The sequence below is a fragment of the Nipponia nippon genome, unplaced genomic scaffold (assembly GCF_047370975.1).
Source record: "Nipponia nippon isolate SJK-2023a ecotype South Korea unplaced genomic scaffold, ASM4737097v1 scaffold_4, whole genome shotgun sequence".
NCBI classification, from domain to species: Eukaryota; Metazoa; Chordata; class Aves; order Pelecaniformes; family Threskiornithidae; genus Nipponia; species Nipponia nippon.
The window spans coordinates 19,918,938-19,943,970 of NW_028262358.1; the positions used below are offsets into that span (position 1 = coordinate 19,918,938).

Here is a 25,033-nt window from a genome sequence, read left to right on the forward strand (position 1 = left end):
TTTAGGAATACATCAACCCTATCAGATGCTAATGGTTATGGTTTCTACCAGCCTAGGGTGCTTCTAAACCATGAACGGGTAAGAGATGGAAGGCTTTTTATTTCTTTGCAGATACGCCAATATCCTAGTTGTACGGTTGTTTTAATAATAATAATAATTTCAAACATTACAAAGCTGGCACTTCCCCTCCACCCACTGGTGTAGTCACAGCAGAATGAATGGTTCATTGTTGTAAGAGTCATTTCGCTGCACAAGGCAACCTCTATTCACAATTAGAAGGTTAGAAATGTTCAGCCAGTCGTGACAATTAAATAAAATGATTGTCTGAGCATCCCTTAGGGTTATAGATCAATCTGTCTTCACACAGTTAGTGCTACCTGGTTTTTATTGTAAGTCCACAGAATCTTTTAGAGTGGAAATAGTGTCGTGAAATGTGATTTCTCTTTCCATGTTCAGAAGCAACGAGCAGTTGGCTGCACCTTGAATAAAGACATTAGTTTTGCACACCCAGGACTAAAAACATTGGAGGGAGCTTAGAAAAAAGCCACAAAATCGTAGTGGAGGCTTTTGAGAAACTGAGCTATGGGAACATTGAAAAATCTTGTTTAGGGACATAGAACAGTTGATGTTTTAGGGATAGCTGATGTCTGAAGAAGCCCATGATAAAATTTACAGCTATTTAGAAGAGAAAAACACAGGGAAGGTAGAATTTATCTAAGCATAGTAAGCCTAAGAGAAACAAGGAAAGTTTAACAAAGAAGAACTTCCTGACAGCGAAATGTATTCCAGATAGTATAAGGTTGGTTTTTAATCAAAACTCTGGAAGCAGTCTAGTGAGGAACGTTTCTTTATGGGTCTTTTCTTACCTCTATTTATTTATGTTCTCCAGAAGAGCAGTGCTTTCTTACTAGCCAGTTAGAAACCCCAGCATTCAGCAAGCGTTTGAAAAAGGCCATATTCCTATGGAAACCTTTATTTTTTGGTTGTAGACTCTCCAGCAGTACTTTTTAATGAGTGGTATGCTTGGAAAGCAGTCAGTTGACCGTAGTACCTAAACTCCTGACTGCACCATGCCAAGGAGTGGCAAACAATATCGGTATGAGTTGTTTAGAAAAAAACCCGTGAACTAGGAAATAGGGTACGAGACAGTTGTGTTCTGTCTGAGGCTGGAAGAGGCGAGAGAAAATCCATCACTGTTTATGTGGTTGTATTTGTGAAACATGGGAGCTGAACTAAGAGAGGAAGTGGAGAATAAATACTCAGCAGAGAGAGTGATTCGTGTTGAGATACAGATCCCTAGTCCTGGAAGCGTGACTTAGGGCCAATTGCAAGGAATTCCTCCTCATGGATTTTATAGAGCATATCTTAATTTTTAAATTGTTGCTAACTAGTTATAGTAATAATAATGGCATGCGTTAGTGTTGTAATCTCTTAAGAGCTCATTTCTTCACATCTTTTTATAGAAACATTAATTCATTTGGCAAACATTTTTGTGATGTTCTTTCTAAAATACTGAAGAAGAATATTTTTGCAACTGCTGCTTTGTATATTTTGGGTCTCATGCATGATTTATCACTTACTAAATTTGAAATCCAAATTATGGAGTTGGCTATAGCTATTGCCAGAAAGCAAAATCTGCAGTGCTGGAAAGGACTAAAGAGGTTATCATCATCTTACTAAGCTTCCACCTTTATTGGAACAATATTTGTATTGTAAGTTACTTCCAGCTTTGCAGTCCACAAGTGCTCACTCACAATAGCAAAAAGTGGTGTCATTCATCTATAATCAGGACATTATTTGCACTGCAAGTTATTCCAACTTTGCAGGCAGTGGAAACTAACCAGCTATAGTAAAAGTGTTGTCATTCATCTATAACTGGGACAGTACTTTCATCGTAAGTTATTCCAACTTTGCAGTGAATGGAAACTAACCAGCAATAGTAAGCGTGTTGTCAGTCATCTAAAATAGAAGGGAGGAGAAAGGAGAAAGATGGTCAAAAGACAGAACATATTTTCAATGGAGTCAGAGTCGAATATTCCCAGGGTTTCACAACACGTTTTGCAATCGTTTGTTATTTTTTTTTTCTCTCCGGTAAAGATAAATTGCAAAGTGCAAGGTAGCTTTAAATTGGTGAAATTTGGTACAGGCTTCCAACTGAATGGCTACACCACCTCCTTTGGTATCTGTCTACCTGAACTCGGGCAGAACGAAGGGGTGTGGTGCAGTGAACGTGCCCTGGTAAAGTCAAATCTCTGCCAGCGTTGGGGCCAAGAAGCGAGATGAGCAGCCGCTGGCGGAGCTCAATGCAGTTTCAGCTGGTATGTACCAGATAACCAATATCAGCTCACTGAGCTAAGTATTTCAAAGCTAGCTCAAATATGGGAGGCTGCAGTGTAGACATCCCCTTAGAGTAATAGCTCTTTTAGGCAAGAAGCCTGCCCTTTTTTTATGCTACAAGTGCACTGTAGGCACTTAACAATTATTAATAACAACTAATTAATAATGGCCCAAATCCTTGGCTGTGGTCGACGAACTTCAAACATAACTCATCTGGAGTTGTAAGAAAAGATGGCTGAAAACAATCTTAACCAAATCCTGGGCCAGCTTTGTGCCTGGACTTTCCTCCAGCAGAAGATAAAGCAGCAGAGTACAATTTGTTCTAAGACATTAGCAAGGGAAGGCAAAGAACATAATGAATAAATTTTATTGGTAATGCATAAGAAGAATGCAGACTGGTGGCAAATAAGACCATTAGAGGATAAGAGTATAAAATTAGATGGAAAGTAAGAGATGAGATTGGTCTATCGCAGTGGTCCTAAATCAACATGTCATCTTGGAAACCACAAAAGTCAGCAACTGAGTGGAGGTGAATGAAAGACAAGGGTCAAAACAACAATCATAATTTATCTAAGTGTCAGAAAAGCATTTTTACACTTAGTACACAATGCATCGATTTACACTTGATAGGCAGTACTCGCACAAAAAGAGACTTCACCCATCACCGAATAGCCTGCAGCACAATACAAATTCTTTTCGTGATAAATCTAGGGGGAAAAAACAATCCCTTTTTATTCAAGGAATTTTCACTTAAATATTTCAGTCTACCGGGAACAGACTGAAAGACGCATGCCATACTCCAGGCTCACGTCTACAGAGGCTTGCGGTTAGATTTGCTGATGCTGTTTGACAGTACAAGGGGCACAATTAGGAACCTTGGTGGAAAGACGCAGAGTGGAAAGCTTCAGCTGTTGTTTTCATTCCTCTTCAGAGGTGTTTGATGGAAGATCTATGAATTGTTTACTTGTATAACAAGGAGCAGGGTATGCTGGTAGGAAGACCGAGCTTCACATTCAGGAGCCAAAGGACTGTGTTTGATAGCAAAAGATTTGCTTCCTTTTCTGATGATGTTGTTTTGCCTTTTTCACAAGAGAACAAAAATATTATTCCGTTAAGAAAAGACCTTGCTGGCTATTGTTGTCATTGTCTGCTGAGTCATGCCAAAAATTGTTTATTTTAGCATTCTTAAAGAATTTTAAAGATAGTTTCCTCCCCCTCCCCCAGAAGACGGTTGAGAAATACTGCATAATTTCATAAATAAAATAAAGCTAAAGAGTTTTTGGTTGAAAGCATTTCCTTTAATGGTCTGCTATGCAACACTTCAGCAGTCGGCTGACTCGTGGCAACCTGATATTGAAAATGACTTGAGGGTGAGGGAAAGAAAGAAGAAGACAGGAAGAATTATACTAGCCAGTATATTTTAACTATCTATATAGTAGTCTGATCCTCATCTTGTTCAACTAGCCATGACCTCACGGAATTGGTTCAGGCATCAGCTCTGTGTCTGGTCCAGAGCAAAAGATGTATTTATAAATTAGATTAACATAATCAGTGATGAGAATAATATACTAAATTACTTAATTCACTTCTGTTTTGATAATCTTAGATGCTAACAGGAGCACACTGTCAAAGCCATTCTCTTTTAGTCCACCATTTTTGGAAAGCCCTTCACTATCACCAGAGAGAAAGCTCATGCTTTGTTGCAATTCTCTCACTTCTATTATACAGTAAATTGCATTTTCTTTCTATACTAGTTCTACGGAAAATAATCCAAACAGGTAAAATAAAAAATCTTTTCCTATGTATTCGAAAACCAAACTCTAGACACATGAAGTAAAAAGAACAATAACCTTCAAAAAGCCAAAACCACCAGAAACACCCACTTCCCCCCACTCCAGAAACCTCTCTGGCTGTGTATCCTGCATTATGCTATTTACAGATCATCAAAGAAGGCCGAAGTGATCTTGCCTAAGTGCTGCTGTCCTAACACTGACTGTAGTAAGACATATGAAGATCTCAGCTACTTTTTTCTCTTAAATACAAACAGATTTTCCGAAGAAACAAAGACTGCAAAGCGGGAGATCGTTTCAGAGAAGATGGGGGAAACCTCACTGTGAGAGGAAGGATTACTCTGCTTTTTGAAGCTTTTGGGTTCCCCTAATGTCTCCAGAACATTAGTCACGCATCCTCCTCATGACTCTGTATTAAGGGTGACCCATGGTGATGAGATGCGACGGACTCGGCTGGGTTTGCTCAAGAGTAGCCTGCCAAGCCTCTTGCATCTGGCTGATGCTAACCAGAAACACATTCTCTTCTGGTTTATGCCTGGGTGAGCTATTTCTCTAGCATTCGAGAAATCTTCATTAGTCGGGTTGTTTGGAGAGGAGGCACACCATACCGCTCAACCTGAGCTGGCTTAGCCTTTGGCAACATCTGAATTCCAGTCCTCGGTTGCAGCAGAGCAGCAGAAAGTGAAAGAGGGAGGGATGCGAAGTGGCTTTGGGGGATTCTAAGCTGCTTGGATCCGGAGGAAGGAGGGCACCAGCACGGTCCTCGGACACAGATCAGAAGAGCCATTACGTGGCTCTGCCTCGTAAGTTGTCAGCGGCCCCAGGTTATTAGCATGACACCATCAGCTCCGAAGGCTTTCTGCCACGCTGTTTTTGTCATTGCCAGAAGAAGGGAGAGCGGTGGGAGGTGACGCGGAGGGCATTAACACCCATGCTGTGCCGCTGGAGGATCCCGTCAGCGAGAAGGATAAGGGCAGAATGGCACAAAGTGACTTGGACACATCGAACGGTTACAGCTTGAGAACACGCGGGTCCGCTACAAGAGATTACAGATTTCTCAATGCATAATTCGGTATCGTAAATATGTACACGACACTAACTCATTCTTCTGCTAGACTACTTTTTAATTTCTTGACAATAACATCGCTAAATTGACCTGGAAAGAAAAAGGCACTCAACATTTATAATTGATTTCTGCCCTATATCATTTTGGCTCCCCTCCTTCTCGCGTAACTGCTAATACGAGTTACTGCAGATTTAGTATTTTGTTACAGATTAATTCAATGGCATTTTTGACCAAGCTAGTGTCCAGAATGACTTTGCACTTGGTGACATCTGCGATGCCAGCATGCAAAATGATTCTTCTGGCATTTTTACAAATTCTATTGTACCACAGAGTATGTCTTGAGAAATCCAGCTATGACCGTATCTGATTTGGCTAAGAGCACAAAGTAATATAACACAAATAACGATAATAGTTATTTTGCGGGAGTAACAGCTTCTGGCTATTTTCATTCCCTCTCAGGGAGACTTGTAGCCCAGGCATACTTTCAGTGGTTTTTATATACCTGTCACAGCCAAACTTCTTTTACATTTGACTAATGTGACCAAACAGTCGTATCAGAACAGCCACGTTACGATCCTGATTTTTTCTGATATAGAACAACTGGGATCTTAGAAGAAAATCCTTCTTCTTCCGACTGTCTCTGCCATTCCTTCTACTGATGTATCTCCTGGAGCCCGTTAGATATATATCTTAGATTTATCTGTATAGATACACAGATATATCAGTTAGATATAGATCTTAACACTTCCATTTGGCTGCCTTCAAGATATTTTTCACTGTCAGAATGGCTTTCTTTTCAAACCTTTTATTTGGAGGATGTTCTGGTGATGGGAAGCCCAGATCTTAGGAAAATTCATGATTCCTTAAGAACAGAGGTCCATTGTCAGTCATTAGACTCCTGAGTATTTGCTGGAAGCAATAGAGATAAATTTATTTACCAGATTCAATTGTGTCCCCTTTTTCAGACTGCGTTTACATTGTTGTCAAAGGTACCCACTTAATTCTTAAGAGGATGATGCTGCTTTTCTTCTGATTACTCATCTGCATTTTGTAATTCACCTCTACTGCAACATTTTCACTGACATCATCCCTATGCCAGTAAAAACACGTTAATTTTCTTACCAAACTGTTATTCATTAGCTTCAGTTTCAGAGCCTGTTCTTTTTCCTGAACGAGTATTTTCTAACAATTGACCATTTTTTTCACTGACCAGCTCCTCTCTTCCTGCGTTACTGACACCGCTAACTGGCAGTGGGTGACCCTGTCGCAGATACCGTACTGACCAAGGAAGAGGTTGTACACGTAGTGTCAAGTAATGGGGATGCATGGTAAAAAAAAACTTAAATGTGTGAGACCTAGATCAGAAATATAATAGAGGTATGTATTTGTAAAATTCTTTACCTTTTTATGTCTAAAAGTCTAGAAATTTATAAAGAAGATATATATATACATTTATCTCTCATAACGTACAGTACATGTCTCATGTACAGTACATTTTTAATAACGAAACCCTAGAAAACACTGGTATTTGTTAGGGAAAAATGAAATCAAGAGACGCAAAAGCACTAAGATGCCTTAACGTCACTGGAAATTGCAAAGGTACTTGCTCGTCACTTCTGTTAGCGGAGACAAAAGCGACCGGGTACTCGGTGCATGGCAGACATGAGCTGAACACGAGCTGGGTTAAAGTTAGGCATTCCCGTGTGCGGGATCCGCTGGGAGCACTGGAGGCACAACGTAACCCTGTGTGTAGCACAGCCGCGGGGCTAGCCACTGATGGAAAGCCGAAACAACGTTCCTGTTTTCCCGAAAACGTGTCTGCGGCCACACGCCCGGGAGGGCACCGAGAGGCAACCGCGGAGACTCGGCTGCGGCCGGGCTGGGGCGGCGGGGCCACCGCTTCTCCTCCCCGCACAGCCGCCAGCGCCGGGTACTGGGGCGGAGGGACCCCGCCGCGGGGGCAGCGGGGCCGGGGCGAGGAAGGGGAAGTTGCCGGTGCTCGGAACCGGCCCTGCGCAGCCCGAAGCGCCCGAGAGGCGCCGAGCCCCGCCGGCCGGGACGCGGCTCCCCGGGAGCCCGACCCGCCCCTCGCCCGCCCCGGGGCGTCTCCCGGTCGCCGGGTCACGGCAGGGGCCCCCCCCCGAGGCGGGCCCGGTTCCCGAGGGGCGGGCCGGGAGCGGGGTCCCGCCGCGGTGCCCTGCCCTGCCCCGCCTGTCCCCGGCCCCGCAGGACAATGGCCCGGGGCCGCTGAGGAAGGAGCTGCCGCGGGCGGCCGGGCCGAGGAGCGGCCCCCGGGGAGCCGCCGCCTCACCTGAGGACGCTCCGTCCTCCCCCCCGGCCCGCCGCCGAGCCCCATTCACCCGCACGGGCGGCAGCGCGGCGCTGGGCGCGGCCTCCGCAACCCGCCCCTTCCTCCCGCCGCCCCCCCCGCCACCGCCGCCGCCGCCGCCGCTCCCTCAGCCCCGCCGGTGTCTCCGGCCTCCCCCGCGCTCCCCCCGCCCGCCCATTCTCCTCCTCCTCCCCCCCCGCGCCCTTCCCGCGCGTTGGTTCGCTCCTCCCCGCCCCTTTCCCCCACCTCTCTCGTCCCCTCCCACCCCCCGGCTCCCCGCGGTGGTCTGGCCCGGCCCGGCGGCGGAGGGAGCGGCGGCGACGGGCGGGGAGGCGCTGGCGGTCGGGGGTCTCGCTGTCCCTTGAGGCGCCGGCCCCTGCGGAGCGGCGGAGAGCGGAGCGGGGCGGGGGAAGAGAGCGGAGCGAGCGAGGAAGCGGGAGCGGCTCCCCGACCCCCGGCAGCACCATGAGGTGAGGGGCCGACCCCGGAGCGGGCGGGCCGGCGGCGGGGGGGGGGGGGGGGGGGTGCGCCGTGCCCCCCGCCTCTAACGGTCCGCGGCCGTGTGGGGGTGGGCGCTCGGCCGGCGGAGGGGGAGGGGGCCGGGCCGAGGGGAGCCCCGCGGTGGGGGAGGGGCCCATTGTTAGTGGCGGCTGGGGGAGGGGCGGCCCCGCCGTCCCCGTCCCCCGCGGCGGCGAAGTTGCGCTCGGGGGGCGGCAGCGGGGCCCGGGCCGGGCCGGGGTTGGGGGGGGAAAGGCGGCTCCGCTCCGGCGCCTCCCCCGGGCCGGCCGCGGCGGTGCGCGCCGGCACGGCGTGAGCCCCGGTCGGCCGTCTCCTTTCTTTCTCTCCCGGTGGTTTTTTTTTTTTTTTCCCCTTCCTTTTCTCTCTTCCCCTCCGCCTCACCCGGCGCGTGTTGCATTGCAGCAGCAGCTGGGCTTTTCCCTCCGTGATCAATAAAGAGGCGTCGGGGGGGGGGGGGGGAATCCCCCTCCCGGCAGCCGGGAAGGCGCCGCGTTTGGAGGTGTCGGATGTAAACACGGAGGTGGACGCGGCCGGGGGCCGGGGGAGGCGGGAGCGGGGTGGGCTCCCGCCCGCCTTCCCGCCGGGGACTCCCGCGCCCCGCCGGCTCATTCATTTGAAGGCGATTTTCTGCCTCCCTGGCCCGTCCCCCGCCCGGCCGTTCCCCCGCTCCCTCCCCGCTCCTTTCAGTGCCTGCTCTGTTTCCATAATCTTCTTTCTGGATTGGCGCAGGACCCGGTGAGAAATGCGGCTCGGTAGCCCCGTTCGGGGACGGTGTGCTCCCTGTAGGCCTGTCCCTCAGTTAGGCAACCGGGGAACCGAGTTGCTCTTCTTTTTCTTCCCCTGGAAGATACGGTCTGTCTCGTAGTTGGCTTTGAACCTCCTTTGTCTTAAAGATGACCGTAAGTCGTGAGGTCCTTCGGAGTATAGCTCGGCAAGGTTTGTATGATGAAAGTCAGCCGAGTCCTCTGCTGCAACAAACTGACGAGCCATTAGAGTTCTCCGTAAATTGCAGTAAAATCCTCGTTAACACTTTTTGAACTTCAAGGGTGTCCTCCCCTCAGTGTGTGCACACCTTCGATGGAAAGGTTAGCATTGCAGCGGGAAGCATGGGAACAATCTCCCTGCTGTTTTGTTTAGCATTGTGTTCTGTATTTCCCTCTAGTTTTCTTTGTTAACTGTAGGTATTTATGTCCTAGGTGATTTTAAGCTTTGTTTGGCTTGTGGTAATTTACTTTCACTTATTCATGTTGCTCATGTAGAAGTCAGATGCCCTGCAAATAAAAAGTTACAGCTTACAAAACTTACAGTTCATATCCAGATCCTTTAAATAGAGGGTTTTTTTTGTTGTTGTTTTATTATCTTGACGGTCTTTAACACAATGACTGCTGTTAATCTAGCAAGGCTTGGCATAAGTATTTTGAGAAGCCCTGTATAAATTTGGTATTCGTACTGGCAAAAAGTACTTCAATTGTGCGGCTGATGCTGGGTGAAGTAAGCTATACCAGCAAGACTGCTCTTTCACTGATGTAACTGTATGTGTGCTAGGACTCCTGCCAGCTTGGAGGGAGCACAAATATTCCTCTTAACCAGCATAACAGGAAAGTGTCTAGGTTGAACCTACCCTCAGGATGCTTATTTAGATGTTTGAATAGTTGACTTGAAGCAGTTAGTAAATATAGGCAAATGAATATATTATAGATCTGAAACTTTCTACCTGCTCGTGAGTGCAGAGCGTGAAGCTGGTAAGAGGAAAATGTCGTTGCAAGTTGGATGGTCGCTCTGAGCCATCATCAGGTATTTCAAAGAAATCTGACTTCAAGAATGCTCGGTTCCACGCCTTTTGAAAAAAGCAGCAAACTGTACCAATTAAACTACACAGGCTAAGAAAATGATGTGGTTAAAGAAGTATTTTCTCTCTATAGAGGCACTATTAAATTGACTCAGTTTTGTTTAATTGGTCCGTCTCCAGTACAATGGCAAGCTTTCATTGCACGCTCTCTCTTTGGACTTGTTTAGACTAGGATTGGTGGTATATTTCTGAAACATGTTTAAACAATATCTTCACGCTGTATTTTGTTCGGGCAATGTCTTTTAATGTATATTTGCTGGTCAAGAAGGCAAGTCGTGATGGGGGAGGAGCGACAAGGCGGATGGGACAAGGGACCAGCCTTTCATATATAGCTCCTCTATTTTCAGGTGGTGTTAAATCTTAGCAGTTAATACTAAAAACATACTTTTGACACGATATTGATGGTCTCCTGGAATGCAGAAACTGCATTCTGCTATTGCTGTTCTGCAGGTAAGTATGCAGTTGCTGCTCCGAAGAATATAAAAAGAAATAAATAGTAGAAATCATTCTGAGATGAGCTGGGGGCGTGGAAAGCCCTCACTCTCTGCTCTGTCCTTTGGCATGTACGTGTGCGAGAGCCTATTCTTCAGCCATCACGAGCCTGAACTAATTCTGATGATTTCATGTTAAGGTCTCGCATCTTGTCTGGGTGGTTAGCTGGTCAGTTACCGAAGAGCAAACTGGTTTTCCTTATGTCAAATAAAACTAAACATCATTGTCAAGAGCATCTTCCTATTATAAAATAATCAGCAATTCAGTAAGACACGAACATCAGCTGTACAAATTGACCACAAGAATTGATTCTTGTAGAAGTCTGTTTTGTATTCGAATTAAAAATATATGCTATTTGAGTAGCATCTGTTAGGGGTTTTAGGTTGCTGATAAACTTTGAATATTAAATATCCCCATTAAATGGTCTAGCCTAAGTATGAAGTTACTTGTTTCAGGAGCCAGCTTGAATAGGGCTTGTGTGTATCTCTCTCCCCCGCTTTAGGTAAACAGTTGGTTCCCATGAACACCTGTTGTTCTTATTGTATTGTGGTTAGCTGACTAACTACTGCTCTTAATATAGTTTCCTGAATGCACTTATCTCATAACAGGTATCCAGCAGGAGGCATATTCGGTGAGGTTTCCATTTACTAGCTGACTGGAATGTGGTGGGGAGAAAAGGTAGTTGAGCTCTAGGCAACAGCGCAATTTGGTGCCCCGGTTCTAGTAAGAGCGTAACTTCCCATCGTATTCGTACGAGAAGAACATGTGTGAACAGACTTTTATTGAAGCATATGTTGAAATCTGTATTACGGAAGCTGATAAACATAACTCTCCTGCTGGAGCCGGGATTCTACAGTGAAGGTTAACTGAATTCTCGTCAATTTTTATTTTTTTGGTATCTAGCTCATTTTTTATGCTAACTCCAATAAAAATAAATGAGCTTTCCAAGATACTGACTTTTTTTTAATCAATCTGTACAGCCTTCTCTTGGGATTACTACATCCATTTTTTTGTGTGGGAAAGAATTGTTTTTCATTAGTGTGCTAGTCAGAAAGCAGACTGCTTAGTCTGGTTTCATTACCCAAGTTGCAGGAACTAAGAAAGAAACAGTGGTTTTTTTGAATTTTAAATTCTAGTATTTCCAGAGCCCAGTATATTAATTCGTGTTTACGATGGGCAACTATGCATCTCGTACATGTGAATGTTCATTCTGTATTTAGATAGGGCAAGCAGCTAAATGATTATAGATGTTGAGTTTTTAGAAAATCATGTCATATCCGCACTTGTGTTTTCAAGATAAAAAGCTAAATTTGTGGTCTCTGAACCATATTAAAATTTCTACTTACTTACATTCAGCAGTTTTTCTGCTCAAGTGTGTTGCTTTAGAATGTAATTCATATTATCATTTAAAAGTCAGTGTATTTTGTGCCTGGGTTAGTAAGCCTTCATTATATTTTAAATGTTGTGCTAAGAAATCCAATACCATGCTCACATTTTTTTTTTTTTTTTTTACATCTTTAATACATGAGTGAAAGCCCACGGCAGAAGTAACAAAACATGTACCTTCATTAGGACTAGGAATTCTTGAAGGAACCCACACGCGTTTCCCAGGGTTTCCAGAAAAGTGGGTATACAAGAGCATTGTATTATTAGTGACAGCAGTATGGTTCAGTCTACTGCAATAACTGCAGTTATTTAAGGTAGTAAAATACCCGAGTAGCAAAGCCATTAATCTCAATGGTGGCATGAAGTTATTGTGTACATCAATATGTAGGGTAACGCTTTGGAATTATGCCTTTGCTTTAGTTTTAATAGTGGCGTGGAGAGCATATTTGAAGTAGAAAGCTTAATTTAGTTGAGAAATATTTGACAAAATGTTCGAAGTGCAAGCACACAGTTAAATTAGACTGGATACGCATAACTGCAAGCAATACAGTTCCTAAAATTGCTCGTATCTCAAGAGTAAAATTGGTGGTGTAGGCAGGTTTTTTTTTTCAGGTGAACGCAAGAATTCAGGTTACTTTCCTTGTTCTTAAGTAAACTAACAGATGGACTGAGTCATCTGTCTCATGGAAGCGCAGTCTTTAGCTAGCACTTTATTTGTGACAGTTGCAAGTAATTTTTGAACGGGTTGTTTCTGCCCACCTGATGCGGAATCTGACAACTGTTTTGCCCCCAAGGTCCCTGGATAGTTTAGTGAATTATTTTGATAGTAAAAGTATAAGTCTTTAAAAGATTACCGTGTGAATGGCGGGTGCGGGAATCAGAATACAATTTTTTTTAGAAAAAGCTATTTATGACCATCTTAGCAATTATGTTGTCAGCTTCTAAAAATTAGAAACAGTCTGGGAGCATGTATAATTCAGGAATGCTCTCTGGAAGGGTATGTACAAGTTTTTTCTTGACTCTGATTCAGGGCTTCGTGGTGTTTGTTGTTGGAGGTCAGAAAACAAGACCGAATTAGTTAGCGTCCTACTTCAGACCACTATAGCCTAAAAGCCTTTTTTCTACCCTTCCATAAAAAGGAGAGGAGTTATTCTTCCAGCACCTGTTTCAGCGGATGCTTTGCTAGCACGCTTACGCCCTAAGTGACGTTTCGCAGCGCTGCCTTAGGCATGTGATTGGAAATACTTCGTAATGAGAACTGCTTCTTGCCGTGCCAGTGCATTTCATGCAGAGCTGTTATAGAAGTAGGTTATTGAACCACTGGATAGAGTCATTTGCTTTCATTACTAGAGAGCAAATGTATTTTGTGAAACAGATATTATTCCCTTCTCTACTTTGACCTTTCATCTAGAATTGCTCTTGACGGTTCATGCCTGCTTCCACTCAGCAGTGTAGAAATACGTGTGCCAGCGCTCTAAGCATCCAGACATGTTTAGGTTTTAAGAGTGCTGTAGTGTTGAGAGAAAGCAGAAGATATGTGCTTTTTATGTTTGATTCAAAAAAAATTGACTTTTAGTAGTAGCTAAAAGTAAATGTGGCAGAGAGAGAAGTCACACAAGCCTTGTTGGACAGCTTCAATATATTTAAGTAATTCTTGGTAGTGCCTACCTCACTCCGCTACCCCTGCCAGTCCTTGTGAATTGTATAAAACTACCTTGTGTTCTTGGCCTGTTGGCACCTCTCTTGGGATTAATACAGGGGCAAAGCCACTTTTGTATCTGTCAGTATGAAAGGCAGTGTTGTGTCCCTACTGTCCCTCCCCTGCCGTAACTTCCCATGTGTTCTCACAAACCTGGAAAAGAACAAGGTTTGTATATAGTTTTTTTGTTGAATAACATACAGAATCTTTATTCCCTTTTAGAAATGGCTGCACTACCTAATTTTAACTTTCAAATTTTCTAACTTAAGAAATAAAAACATATATCTAGGTAACTGAGTCAGAAGTAATTTTGCCTCATTTTAGAACGCTCTGTACTGATACAGGTTTTAGAGGAAAACGTTGAGTTTTATTTCAGATACTCGTAATTAGTTGTTCTAATAATTGATAAGCCCCTTCCCTACTATGACTTATTACAAGTCTCATTCACTGTAGCTGTTCCACAACTAATGTTTCAAAAGTTCCAAAAAAGAATGTGAAAATCATGCTTACCACCTTTTGACAGTGTTACGCATGTGCGGCTCCTAAAGTTATAGTTCTGTAGACGCTTACGGGCAGCTTATGGAGCTGCTCCTTGGGAGGCGACGTGACATTTTTCTGAGTTTACTGCCCAAATGCTAGTGACAGCCCGGTGGAGAAAATGGGACTGTTCAATGTGTTGTGAGATAAATTGTCAGCCTACTTCGGATTAGTCTTTCCAGTTGAGCCGCTAGTAATAAGCACGTGTTTGGGGAATCAATGCACAAGTAAATGTGAGGAGTTGAAGTAAGGTTCTCTGGCTCTCCGTGAGTAATCTTTAGGCAGGGTTCATTAAAAAGAAAACACAACCAATATTCAAGAAAAAAAAAATCTGCTCTTAGTTTCACATATTGAAAATTCTCCAGGCAAAGCTGGCATATATGAAGGAAGAATAGTAAAAACTGCTTCAGTTTAGTCCAAAACTAGTATGCTTCTCTGCTAAGTGTGTAGGTTGGTGTTGTGGCTTTTTCTTTTCTTTTTTTTTTTTTTTTAATCTTTTTTGTTTTTTAAATTATGCTAAAGAAAGGTGCTGACACCGAGTGAAGTATGGGGGAGAGAAGCGGAAGCCGATTGCACTCCAGAGGGTGGTACAAAAATGCTACTTTGCTGGACTGGTGTGCTGCCAGAAATAACTCTCTAAACTCCTAGTTTGCAGCACAAACAAGATTGGAAGGATTTTGTTTCAAATGTTCTCTCATTCTTTTGTTATTCTTCACAAATTTGAAACTTCTTTTCAGTTTCCTGAATCAGGTTACAAAGTAATCTATACTTATTGCAAATTCCATAAAGAAGGTGAGGTGGGGTTGTTGTGTGTTCTGGGCATACTAGCCACATAGTTTAAAAACTAAAAAGTTTTAAAACTTAGAATTTAGCAGAATAATAAAAGAGCAAGAGTAATCATTGGTATAGCTAAAGCCTCTGTTTTATGGCTTAGTTGCAGTTTTGTAACAACTAGAGAAATATTTTAATTTTCTTTCTAGAGGAAATAAATTTGCATGTGTCATTCTCCTTAAAGCAACTTCCTAAAATGTAGTTTAATACTTAAATTCTTTTTAGGCCGCTGACTGCTGTTGCTTTATTGCAGGTTACCATAAAGTGATAACAGATTTTTTAACTGAAACACTTTGAAGGGCATGTAGTTAATAGAACGTTTTATTGTGGTCTTGTCTGGCTACTGGTAAATGCTTTTATATTTCAGTTGTATAGACCAGTATATGTCTTCATATGTGGTCATATCTGCTAGAATTGTATATTTTGTGGAGACTTCCAGTGAAGTTGCATTTTTTTCTTATTGTATGGAATTGAAAATGCAAGTACCAAATGGGAAGATGATGAGGATTCTGTTGTAGTTCATGTATTTCCAACAAAACTTTCAGTACTGCTGTATTAGTGGTATTTTTACTGGCATTGGTGGAAAGAGGCGGTTGGTATTTTTAGGTTCCATTCAGCTTTCTGGTTGGCTTTGCAAATCTGGCCTAAGCATATGCTCTGAGTAAATCTGGGCTTTGAACCTGGTAGTCTTACTGCTTAAAATTGCTAGCTCTTGAATTAGCTTTTGTTAAATAAGTGTTTTTCAGGTACTAACCTTCCAACTATAGGCTAGCAAGAATTTTTCTTTTCTAGCTACTGTAAATGTTCATGTCAATAATGCATTACAATGAACAACTTGCACTGCTACTTGTTTTGAAAACTTGTTTTCTCTGTATGTTTTTCTGTTCTATAAAAATCTCTTTCCCCTTCTTTGCTTTCTTTTAAAAGCTCAGAGTCTTTTATAAACAGTGCATAGTGATGTGTACATATTTCCTCTCCTGTGTTGAACTCTTGTTGATATTTGAGGAAAGTATATGATCCTTTTGGCAAACCTTAGTCCACTAAACAATGCTGACTCTCTATAAAAGTACTCAGTCTAAGTTAATGGAACAGATTTTTTTTTTTTAACTTGTTGGATTTGTGCTTAAAATTGAACACAGTGAAGCTTTACTAGAACACTTGTGCTCTTGAAGACATTTACAAAGCCCATTTTTAGAAAACCGCAACTGGCTACTGTGGATTAAGTTAAACGGACTTTACAGCTTCAGAATAAACATTGTTATCTATTGTCTGAAATAGATGGTGTGGCCAGGCTGACAAAACAGTGAAACCTAATCCAAATGAACCTAATTATGGCAGAGACACTAAATCAAAGTAGTGAATGACAGCACTGTTACGAAAGTGATCAGTGCTGAAGCTCAGCATTTGTATGTGTAAGTCTAATCACGGAACAAATTACTTAAGAGCAGGCGCAGTTTGGTGGTAGTTAAGTACTACTCTAGCAAAAATACGTTTGTTTTTTTTTTTTTCTAGTTTAGCATACTCGTTCTTTGATAGGAGTCTCTGAATATAATCAGAACTCAAGAAGCTACTATTATATTTTAATTTATTGTTGTACACTGACGTATTTAGTTGAATCACTTTGGTGTGAGTAGAGCGGGAGGATGGTGCAGGAGGTAGCTGATACTTTGTACCTCCATTCAGTGTGGTGTGTGTATATGAAATAAACACGTTTTGAACACAGGACTGCCTTCCTAGTCAGATATGAACCATCTGGTCTGAAACGGAGCATGGAGACAGTACTCACTGTATATAGTAGTCACTACTTTTCTCTTGGTTGGAGCCTGCTGTTTGAGGGGTGAGTGAAGACATGAAAGACCTATCTAGTGCAGTGTTCTTCTGACCAAGAGAAGGCTGAGGATATAGGTTAATCTAGAAAGCTAGCAGGGAATCCATGTCGAATCAAGAGCAGAATGAAGAGCAGATGAATGGCTAGAGCACGTTAGTAAGTTGTTGCTAGTAAACTTAAGCAGAAGTTCAATCCAGTACTTCAGCTGCTTCTTCAGCGTTACATGTTTGGGAGAGTAATTGAAAATGAGGTTTCATAGCATTTCAGTGGTCTCATTGGGTTTTTAGCTGCTGTCTGGAAATACAGTAGTGAGTTTCAGATGAAAATTTTGACTTGAGATTAAGGGAGAAGACCAAAGCATCCAATACATAAAAAGTAAATTAAACAAATTTTGCACTCTAAAGCTCTTGTGCTGTAATCTCAAGGATTGTGGTAGTACCATTGTTCTGGTTTCCACAGTATGGTGTGATGAGTCTAGTAGCCTTTAATTTAGTGATCAGTTCAGTTAACTGCATCATATATGCATTATTCTCAAAATTATTACTGCTGAACTTTACATCTGACCGTACAACTAAGTTGTGAGGTGAAGAAATCTGGACTGCTGGGTTCAGGGACTTCATTTTGTATTTTGCCGATATCTTAGAGTAAGTCTTTTCATGAAGTTTGGAAGAATAGTGCATCTCAGGCTTCTTAGTTTGGCATGCTATAAAGCCAACTTTAAAACCAAAGGGTCCTGTGTATTTTTTTATTTGCTGTACATTTCTTATTCACTGATAGAACAGTTCTATGTTCCTGTAATTGCCACTGTTTCCAACAGTAGCTAAATCCAGGAATGGATGGCAGTAAGATAAACACAAAGGTTGTCTTGCAGGTTATGAATACTGTTGCTGTAGCTGTGTTGCTCTAAGGATATAAAGACGACAAAGGTTTTATACAGAGAGGCAATATCTTTTATTAGATCAGCTGCTGCAGTGGTGGGGGAACAGGTCATGGGCAAGCTTTCAGGCATTTAAGTGCTGAGTTACTGAGAAAGTTATTCAATTCTTTGGAGACACCATGTGGAGGTTTTGTACTGTGTGGATTGTTGCAGGCACGTTGTAGATACAGGTAGATGTTCCTGTGTGTTTTATTTTTTGTAGGTAGCTTATAGTTTTGATGTCTGACCTAGTAGCAATGTTTGGTATAATTCTTATGTCAAAGAATAAGGAATTAGGTGCTTGAAAACAGGTAAGCAGCTGTAGGATACTATTTAAATTGCCATTTGTTTTTGCATTACTCTGCAAACATGATGTCTGCATAAAGGAAGCAGAGATTGCATTGCAGAGAAAAATGTCAAAAAGTAAAACTGTGAAAATGCTTTTTGAATGTTGCTGTTCCCATGTAAAGCGTGAAGGTGTATTTTCCTTTGAAGCATCTGACTACTGGGAATCACTGGAGAAAAAAAAAATGCTCAGTGTCGTGTTTGAGGCACCCATCTGTGTTATTTTTGTGGGGACGTGGTCTTGGTCACTAGTGTGACTTGTGTATAGTAAATTTGTAAGATGCAGATAAAAGTGGATTGCACTGCAAGGGTTGCATCTTTAGATGTGACTAATGCTTAATAATACTTAATAGTAGGATTTTATTTTTGCCATGTTGAAGGCCCCTAGTTAGTCATCACAGGATAGAAAAGTGTACAGTTAAGCCAGTTTTGAATACTCTGAATATCTTGCCTACAATTCATGTGTATCCTTTTCTTAGTGCAGATGGATGCAAAACAAGCAACCTCTCCTCTTGCACTCCTCCCTGCCCCAGCAATAAAAACACAACACCGTTCCTGATACATACTGTTAACCTCTGTGTGCTGCCTGTGTATGAAGGTGTTCACTTGTTTAGGATTCCCAATATTTGATGCATCATCTTCACCTAATATCAAGTATCTGATTTCTATCTGGTCCATTCTGTGGCTCGCTAGCTCTGAATTAAGAGGGAGAAAAGTGACTGTATGGTACGAGAAATCCTTGGCTGTTTTGAATTGGGAAGTGTTTGTAAGCTTGTCTGTTAATGGTATGCTTTACATTATCTAGGCTTTATATAGTGAGGCCTTCATAACTTTTTTCCTGAACTTGTTTTTCTAAGTATTTTGCACATATTTTGTAAGTGATGTTAGGATGAAGACTGAGCTCTTACTGTAACTCTGAGGAATGCTTTCAGGTTTGTTGATTTATATAGTGGCAATCTTGGTATTCAACATCCATATATTTGAAATCTTGCATTTTTTCCTTCTGAATTGAACTGAGCTCCCCGTCTTCAAGTATGTCTGCAGTTGGGGTGGGTGTAGGGAGTGGAGTCACCCCAAAGCCCACTCATGACATATTTTGGTTGTAACTCCTGGGGAGCTTACCATGGTCTTGTCTGGGAAAGGGGAGGGTGTTTAAAAGAAACAAAAAACGGAGAGAGGAATCTCCCCAATTTGGTGTTGCATATTTTCATATGACTTATCATGTATCAGTGTATCAATTTCCCAACCAGTTGAGTGATCATAATTTGCCTGTTCTTCAGGGAAGGGGGAGAGATTTTATGCAATTCATACTGTCTTACAAAAAACTTTCTCTTCCGTGAAGAGGAACGCAGTTTAGAAGTCCACACATAGTTTAGCTTCAAAATTCATAACAGATCTTAAATTCGAAGCAGTTTGGGTTGATGCTCATTTCTATTTTTTTGTAAAGCAAAACCAGCTCCCCAAACAAACACAGCACAAACAAAACAAAGAAAAACTATTTAGAAATGAAGACATAGGCTTTTCTTCTAGAATTTGAGAGCTTTATTTTTTTTTTTACACAGTGTGACAAAAATCTGGTATAAAATAATGAAAGCATTCCACACTTAAGAATGGAAATTTTATGCATCTAAGAACTTTTTCTTGGACATTACTATAGAATTAAAATGTTGCTGGCCATATGCACCGTAGCAATGAATTTTCTCTCAGCAGCACCGTACCCTACAACCATTTTAACATACAGAATCATTTTAACGTAGAACAGAGTAAGTGTTGGACATAGCATCTTTGGTTAGATTGGTGACGAGGGTAATGTTTATGCCGTGGATGTTCTGTTTCTCAGGAAGACTGGGGTTAATTGTGGCTTGGCAAGTAGAAAAAAAAAAAAAGTTCCATATTGTTTTTCTGCAGCAGATTCCTGTTGCTATGCAACCAACAGAATGTCACTTAGTACAGGATATATTAAATTTGTATTCCCGGCACATATCTCTGCACGTTCATTTTATACTGTAACAGGAGGGTATGGTTCTGGCTTCCTGTAGGACTGTAGTATGAAGTATATATTTGAATTTCTATTCTGGTGCTTGCTGTAGCTGCGGTGACGTCAGCGTACTTGCAGAGCCTTTCTTTGTTTTCAGATGGATGGGACACCTGTGCAACACAGCCAGGCTTCCAACCAGACAAAAAGGGGTGGTGGTTATCTTCCCCGAGGTGGGATGGTATTGCCAAGCAACATGTGAAGACTTCAAAAGGGAGAAATTTCTTGTATGGAAAAAAATCTTAGGCTATGAATTCTGAAAACCTTTAAATGTGATGCAGAGAAGGTTAATGCAGATGGCACTGTATGAGTCTTTAAACCGAAAGATGCAGTTAATTTTTAACGATTAGAATTAACTTTGAATATGTTGATACCTCCCCTCCCTACCTCCCCACTCCCCCAGTGCTAAAACCAACCAATCTCAGCATCCAAACTCTTTACATTTGCTCTAGATGGATTCTGGAATAAATGTTTAGGGCGTGTTTGGGAAAATGACCTTCTATGGCTCTGGAAGCAGTAATTAAGTAATGGACAAATGACAGCATCTGGTAAGGCATTATTTTATAATCTAGTTAGACTTCTGTAGTGGAAAAGAAGGCAAAAATAATATTTGAAAGCTAGAAGGATGTTAATTTGATCTTTGTTTCAAAGGCTGTCGTGCAATATAAATGATTGAAATATAGAAACTTGAAAACTGTGGATTTTTAATACTGTGCTTTTCAGTATAAAATGCATGCATTGTGTCTGACGTGCTATGACGTTTATCCTATATAATAATAATCTGTCTTATTTTAAGCAGTTCTCTGAATTTTGTTGTGGATTTTGAAAGACAACTTATAAAATCTAAGCTGAAATTCGGTTAGATACTAAAATCAGCAGGTCAGATGCTGTCACTTTTTCTGCTCTTAGAATTGAAATATGCCATTGTCTAACATCTCTTTAAATTGTCAGTCTGAAGTGGATTTGCAAGTAGCTGTTTTTTTTTTTTTTTTGTAATGTTACTGTAAATTTACTTACATGTGTGGCTTCTTAATAAAGCAGAAGTCAAAAGGAAGAGTCAAAATGAAGTTAGGAAAGATTCGAAAAATCTCTCAGTATTGTTCTCTTGCTCATTTTGCCAAGGGGATGCCTCTAATATATAAAGCATCATTAAAGGAGCAAGCAGCTTTTAATAACACCATTTTCTTTCTGGTAGTCTGCTGCTTAATTCAGAGCTCAGTGCCAGAGCGTTGCATGCCTGTTCCCAGGCAGACCCAATAAAAACCGTTTCTCTGTGTACACAGAGAGAACCTGATGCAACCTAAAAACATTCTCGTGGCATTCTGTATTTGGTGAGATCAAACCTGAGCTCTGTCACAGAGAAATGGTTTAAAGACGTGGACAGGGATGCTTGGGGTTTTTTTTTGCCTTCTGTTTGGGAGAACGAATCCTCGCTTCTGTTGCAGAACTGTTTGGCGAGAATGAGAATACAGCCTTTCAATGCTATGATGACTTGTTTTAATGGTATCTTTTGGCCCAGGAAACAGTAGCAATTTGTAAAACTGCCTCCTCCCCTTGATGTGGCGGGCAGAACGTAATTTAATTGTGAAGCTAACAGTTTTATCTGTAACTTTAATGAAATTAACTTATTTTAATGTGTAAAATGGAGAAGTTCTAGAACATGCACAGGAAATTGGGAAATTTGAGACGTAAGTTAGAAGTAGTGCGTTGGTAGGCTACTTAGGTAAATCTTAAAGGAATTCAAAGTAGAAAATGGATGTTCAAAAAACAATCTGGTTGTAGGACAAAGAGCTTTAAATGCTTTAAAATACTAATCAATTAATTTTTCTCTTCAGGTGTCTAAACTACCCCTCCACTTTTATCTAATTGGACCCTAAATCCAACTGTAATGTTGTGGGAGTAATCTCTTAATTTCTGTTACCATGTAGCCCACCCTCTCCTTTTTACTCCAAGTCTGGTAACAGCTATGACTTTGCTGGCAGCATCCAGGGCTAAAGAAAATCTCCACAGAAATTTTCCAAGTGTAATTTTGGGATGGAGAGGCAAACAATTGAGAGCAAAAATTAACACTAGGAGCAAACACTGTTTAATTTTTTTTCCTTCCTTTTGCTCCCTTCAGTCTTTTCTTCCTTACTTTTATTTTTTTACTTTGAGGAGATTTTACTGTTGTGCTTCATAGTATAATGGAGTAGCAAACCAAAATGAGCAAAAAGATGCAGCAGGTAAAGCAACAATCCATTTCCTTGTTAATGGTTGCCAGATGAAAGTAATCAGTGTATGGGCAGTGCATACTCTTTTGATTTTTTTTTTTTTTTAACCTCATGTGCTGCGCTGCTTTAAATAGGGCTTTTACAAAATAGTCAGCTTTTCGCATCCATCATCTTCCCCCCAAACTTGAAATTAAATTGCGGCAAATCCTGTAGATTTGGTACAAGTAGCCCAAAGTTTGGCTATTGAAAAGAAGTGAATACATAATGTATGTACGTGTGCTCAGTCACTCTAGCCTACCAGCTCTTGGTCATTAATTAATACCTGTATGCATACACTATATGCAGAATTATGTAAAAAGAATGTGGAAGCATGTGAATGATTATATGGTATTTTTCCTCCCCTACAATAGAGGCTGGATTCTGGTTTGCAGAAAGAATGATACTGTGGTTTGAAGGCTGCTTTTTTTTGTTTTGTTTTTTGTTTTAGGTTGTCTTTCTCTGTTGCAGAGGCTGGAAAGTCTCTAATGAATGAGGTAGGGGGACTGCTTGAAGGGAAGATGATTTCACGGTCTCAGCTCAGTGTTTTCCGCAAGAACTGACTGCTCTTTATTTTTCAAAGAGTTTCTGTCCTTTGGTGCTGGTTGAGTTGTCAGGGATGTTCATTACCTATGTCCTGACTTGTGTTCTTATTGACTAACTTAAGACTGTGGGCCTGGTCTGTCAAAACATTAAATTATTCAGCATATACCTTAATCCTTCAAAGCACAGAGAACATTATATGGCTGCTGAAGACAAAGGGCCCTAGATCATCTTGGATTAAATGATCAACAGCAGAAGACTTAGTACACCAGTTATTGTGCTTCAGCTCTTCAGTGAAGGAAAAAACTTCCCATCTGTTTCTCCTTTAATTTCCGATGTGTGCTAATGTCTTAAAAATAAGCGTATTCAAGTTTGAAGCTCTCAAGTGCTGTATTTTATGACACAGTGCTTAAACGACGAATGACTTCTGAATTTGGTATTCAGAACAAGTTTTGATTAACGTGCAAAAAACATGACTACACATTGAATAATGAAGAAACTTACTAGCTGTTCATTTACTCCTCAGTCCATCTATCCTAAGTCAGAGGTAGTCTGAGAAAAAAGGTGGGAGGGGTGAGAGGAGTAAGTATATAACTAAGACTTTTTAATGGTTTTACAACCATAAGTTGCTCCTTCCTCTCATATATAAGCAACCAGAACTTCTAGTCGTTCTTAACTCTTGTACTTTTTTTTAACTCTGGAGGTTATTTTTTTTTAACCATATTACAGTGAAATTTCTCATATTCTTTAAAAATTGAAATAATAAGCCAAACATAATGTGCCATGATATTTGAAATGTGCATAGATTTGGAACAGGTAGATTCTCAACCGCATGTGCTACCTAAAATCAGTGTAACTCTTGGTAGTTCTTGTCCTGCTGGTAGAACATGCATGTGAAGGAAGCTGAAACGGTGATCGCAACAGTGCGTGCTTACCAGAGAGGAACACCGTAACTCCAGGAATCTATGTTCTCATACTGTGCTTTATCAGAGTCGCTAATTTCGACCGAACTAAGATCTATCAATATTTATTTGTCAGTTTTTAAGATAGCACTAGGCAGAACCTTGACGTTTAGCTCATTGTTCTAGTGTTTTGTGTGGGTTAGACCATGTGGCTTTTTTTGAAGGTGCTTTGAATTGGTCTATCTTGATCTCTCCTTTACCATGTAACTAAAAGACAGGTCACGTTCACCTGTCTTACATAATGGGACAGTCCACTTAGGTGACTCCTGTTAGGTACTCGGAGGTGCAATTGCTCTACAAGGAATGATGGAATGGGTCACTTCTATGTGTTTTGGCTACATGGCAGATGCAGGCCTGGTTATTAAGGAGGCAGGTGTTGTGGCACCCTCAGAGCAGCAAGGAACAGGTTTTCAAAAACAGTGTACGTGCTCTCTGGCTATATCTTGGGAGGCACTGGGGAAAAATGATGCCAGGGAGCAGTCTGGGCAGACAGATTTTTCTTGCAGACTCTGGTCCGTAGACTGCAGTTTGAGCACCTCAGTTAAATGCATCTTTAATCTGAGATGGTATCACCTCTATCAGGAAACTTACTCCCATTCTGAATTATCTTTGGAGTTTTTGTCTCACTACATGATTTAAATCTTTTTGTATATTAAGGCTTCCATACTCACCAACTGTGGACAGTAGAGTTTATTTTCCTCTTTGAAGCTACCTCTAGTGTATGTGAGGGTTTACGTTTCTCCTAAGCCTTTTCCAGATTAAAATCACCAATTTCATTAATCTTTCATTGTGGGTTGTTTTTTAGACCTCCTGCCAGTTGTTACTCTCCTCTTGGTCTACATCGTTTGGAAGTCAAGTCTGATTGTTGTCTAGTCTGTCACGTACTGATTTACATCTCTTCACTGGAATATATCTAAATGTAGACCTGAACCTTTTTTTCCTCCAATCACTTTTCCAGTATTCCGGTATTATTCAGAATTCTTACCCTGTCCTCCTTTCTGCTTGCATCTTCTTCTGGGCTTCTGTCCTCTCTGATGATAGCAAGCATGTTCTTCCATTTCTTTATGGTTCTGCTTCAGCACAGGCATCGCAAAACTGCACTTGATATGGTTTCTCTGAGTGTGACATTGATAGCTGCTCTCTGAATACGGTTTTCAAAATTCCTTTCTGCTCTCCTTGCAGTAATTTTTGTGTATATCTTTCTTATGAAAATGCCCTGTAAATTCTGTCAAGAACCAAGTCATATTACAACATCTGCTACTTCTCTATGGTAATTAGCGTAGGACTTCAGGACACTATTAGTTCTTAAGTAACATTGAAGAT

General features: G+C 41.6%; 1 protein-coding gene across 3 annotated transcripts in view; it reads left to right on the forward strand.

Annotated features, from left to right (window-relative positions):
* ENAH (ENAH actin regulator) overlaps positions 1 to 25,033 on the forward strand; it is a 132,601-nt gene that overhangs the window by 26,357 nt on the left and 81,211 nt on the right. Inside the window, exon 1 of one of the 3 annotated variants that reach the window (XM_087774041.1) lies at positions 7,639 to 7,992. The exons of the other annotated variants lie outside the window; for them this stretch is intronic. Within the exon in view, the coding sequence (XP_087630167.1) occupies positions 7,988 to 7,992 (5 nt within the window). The 5' untranslated portion in view covers positions 7,639 to 7,987. Of the gene's footprint in view, positions 1 to 7,638; positions 7,993 to 25,033 lie in introns of those variants that run through there. 3 annotated transcript variants of the gene reach the window in all.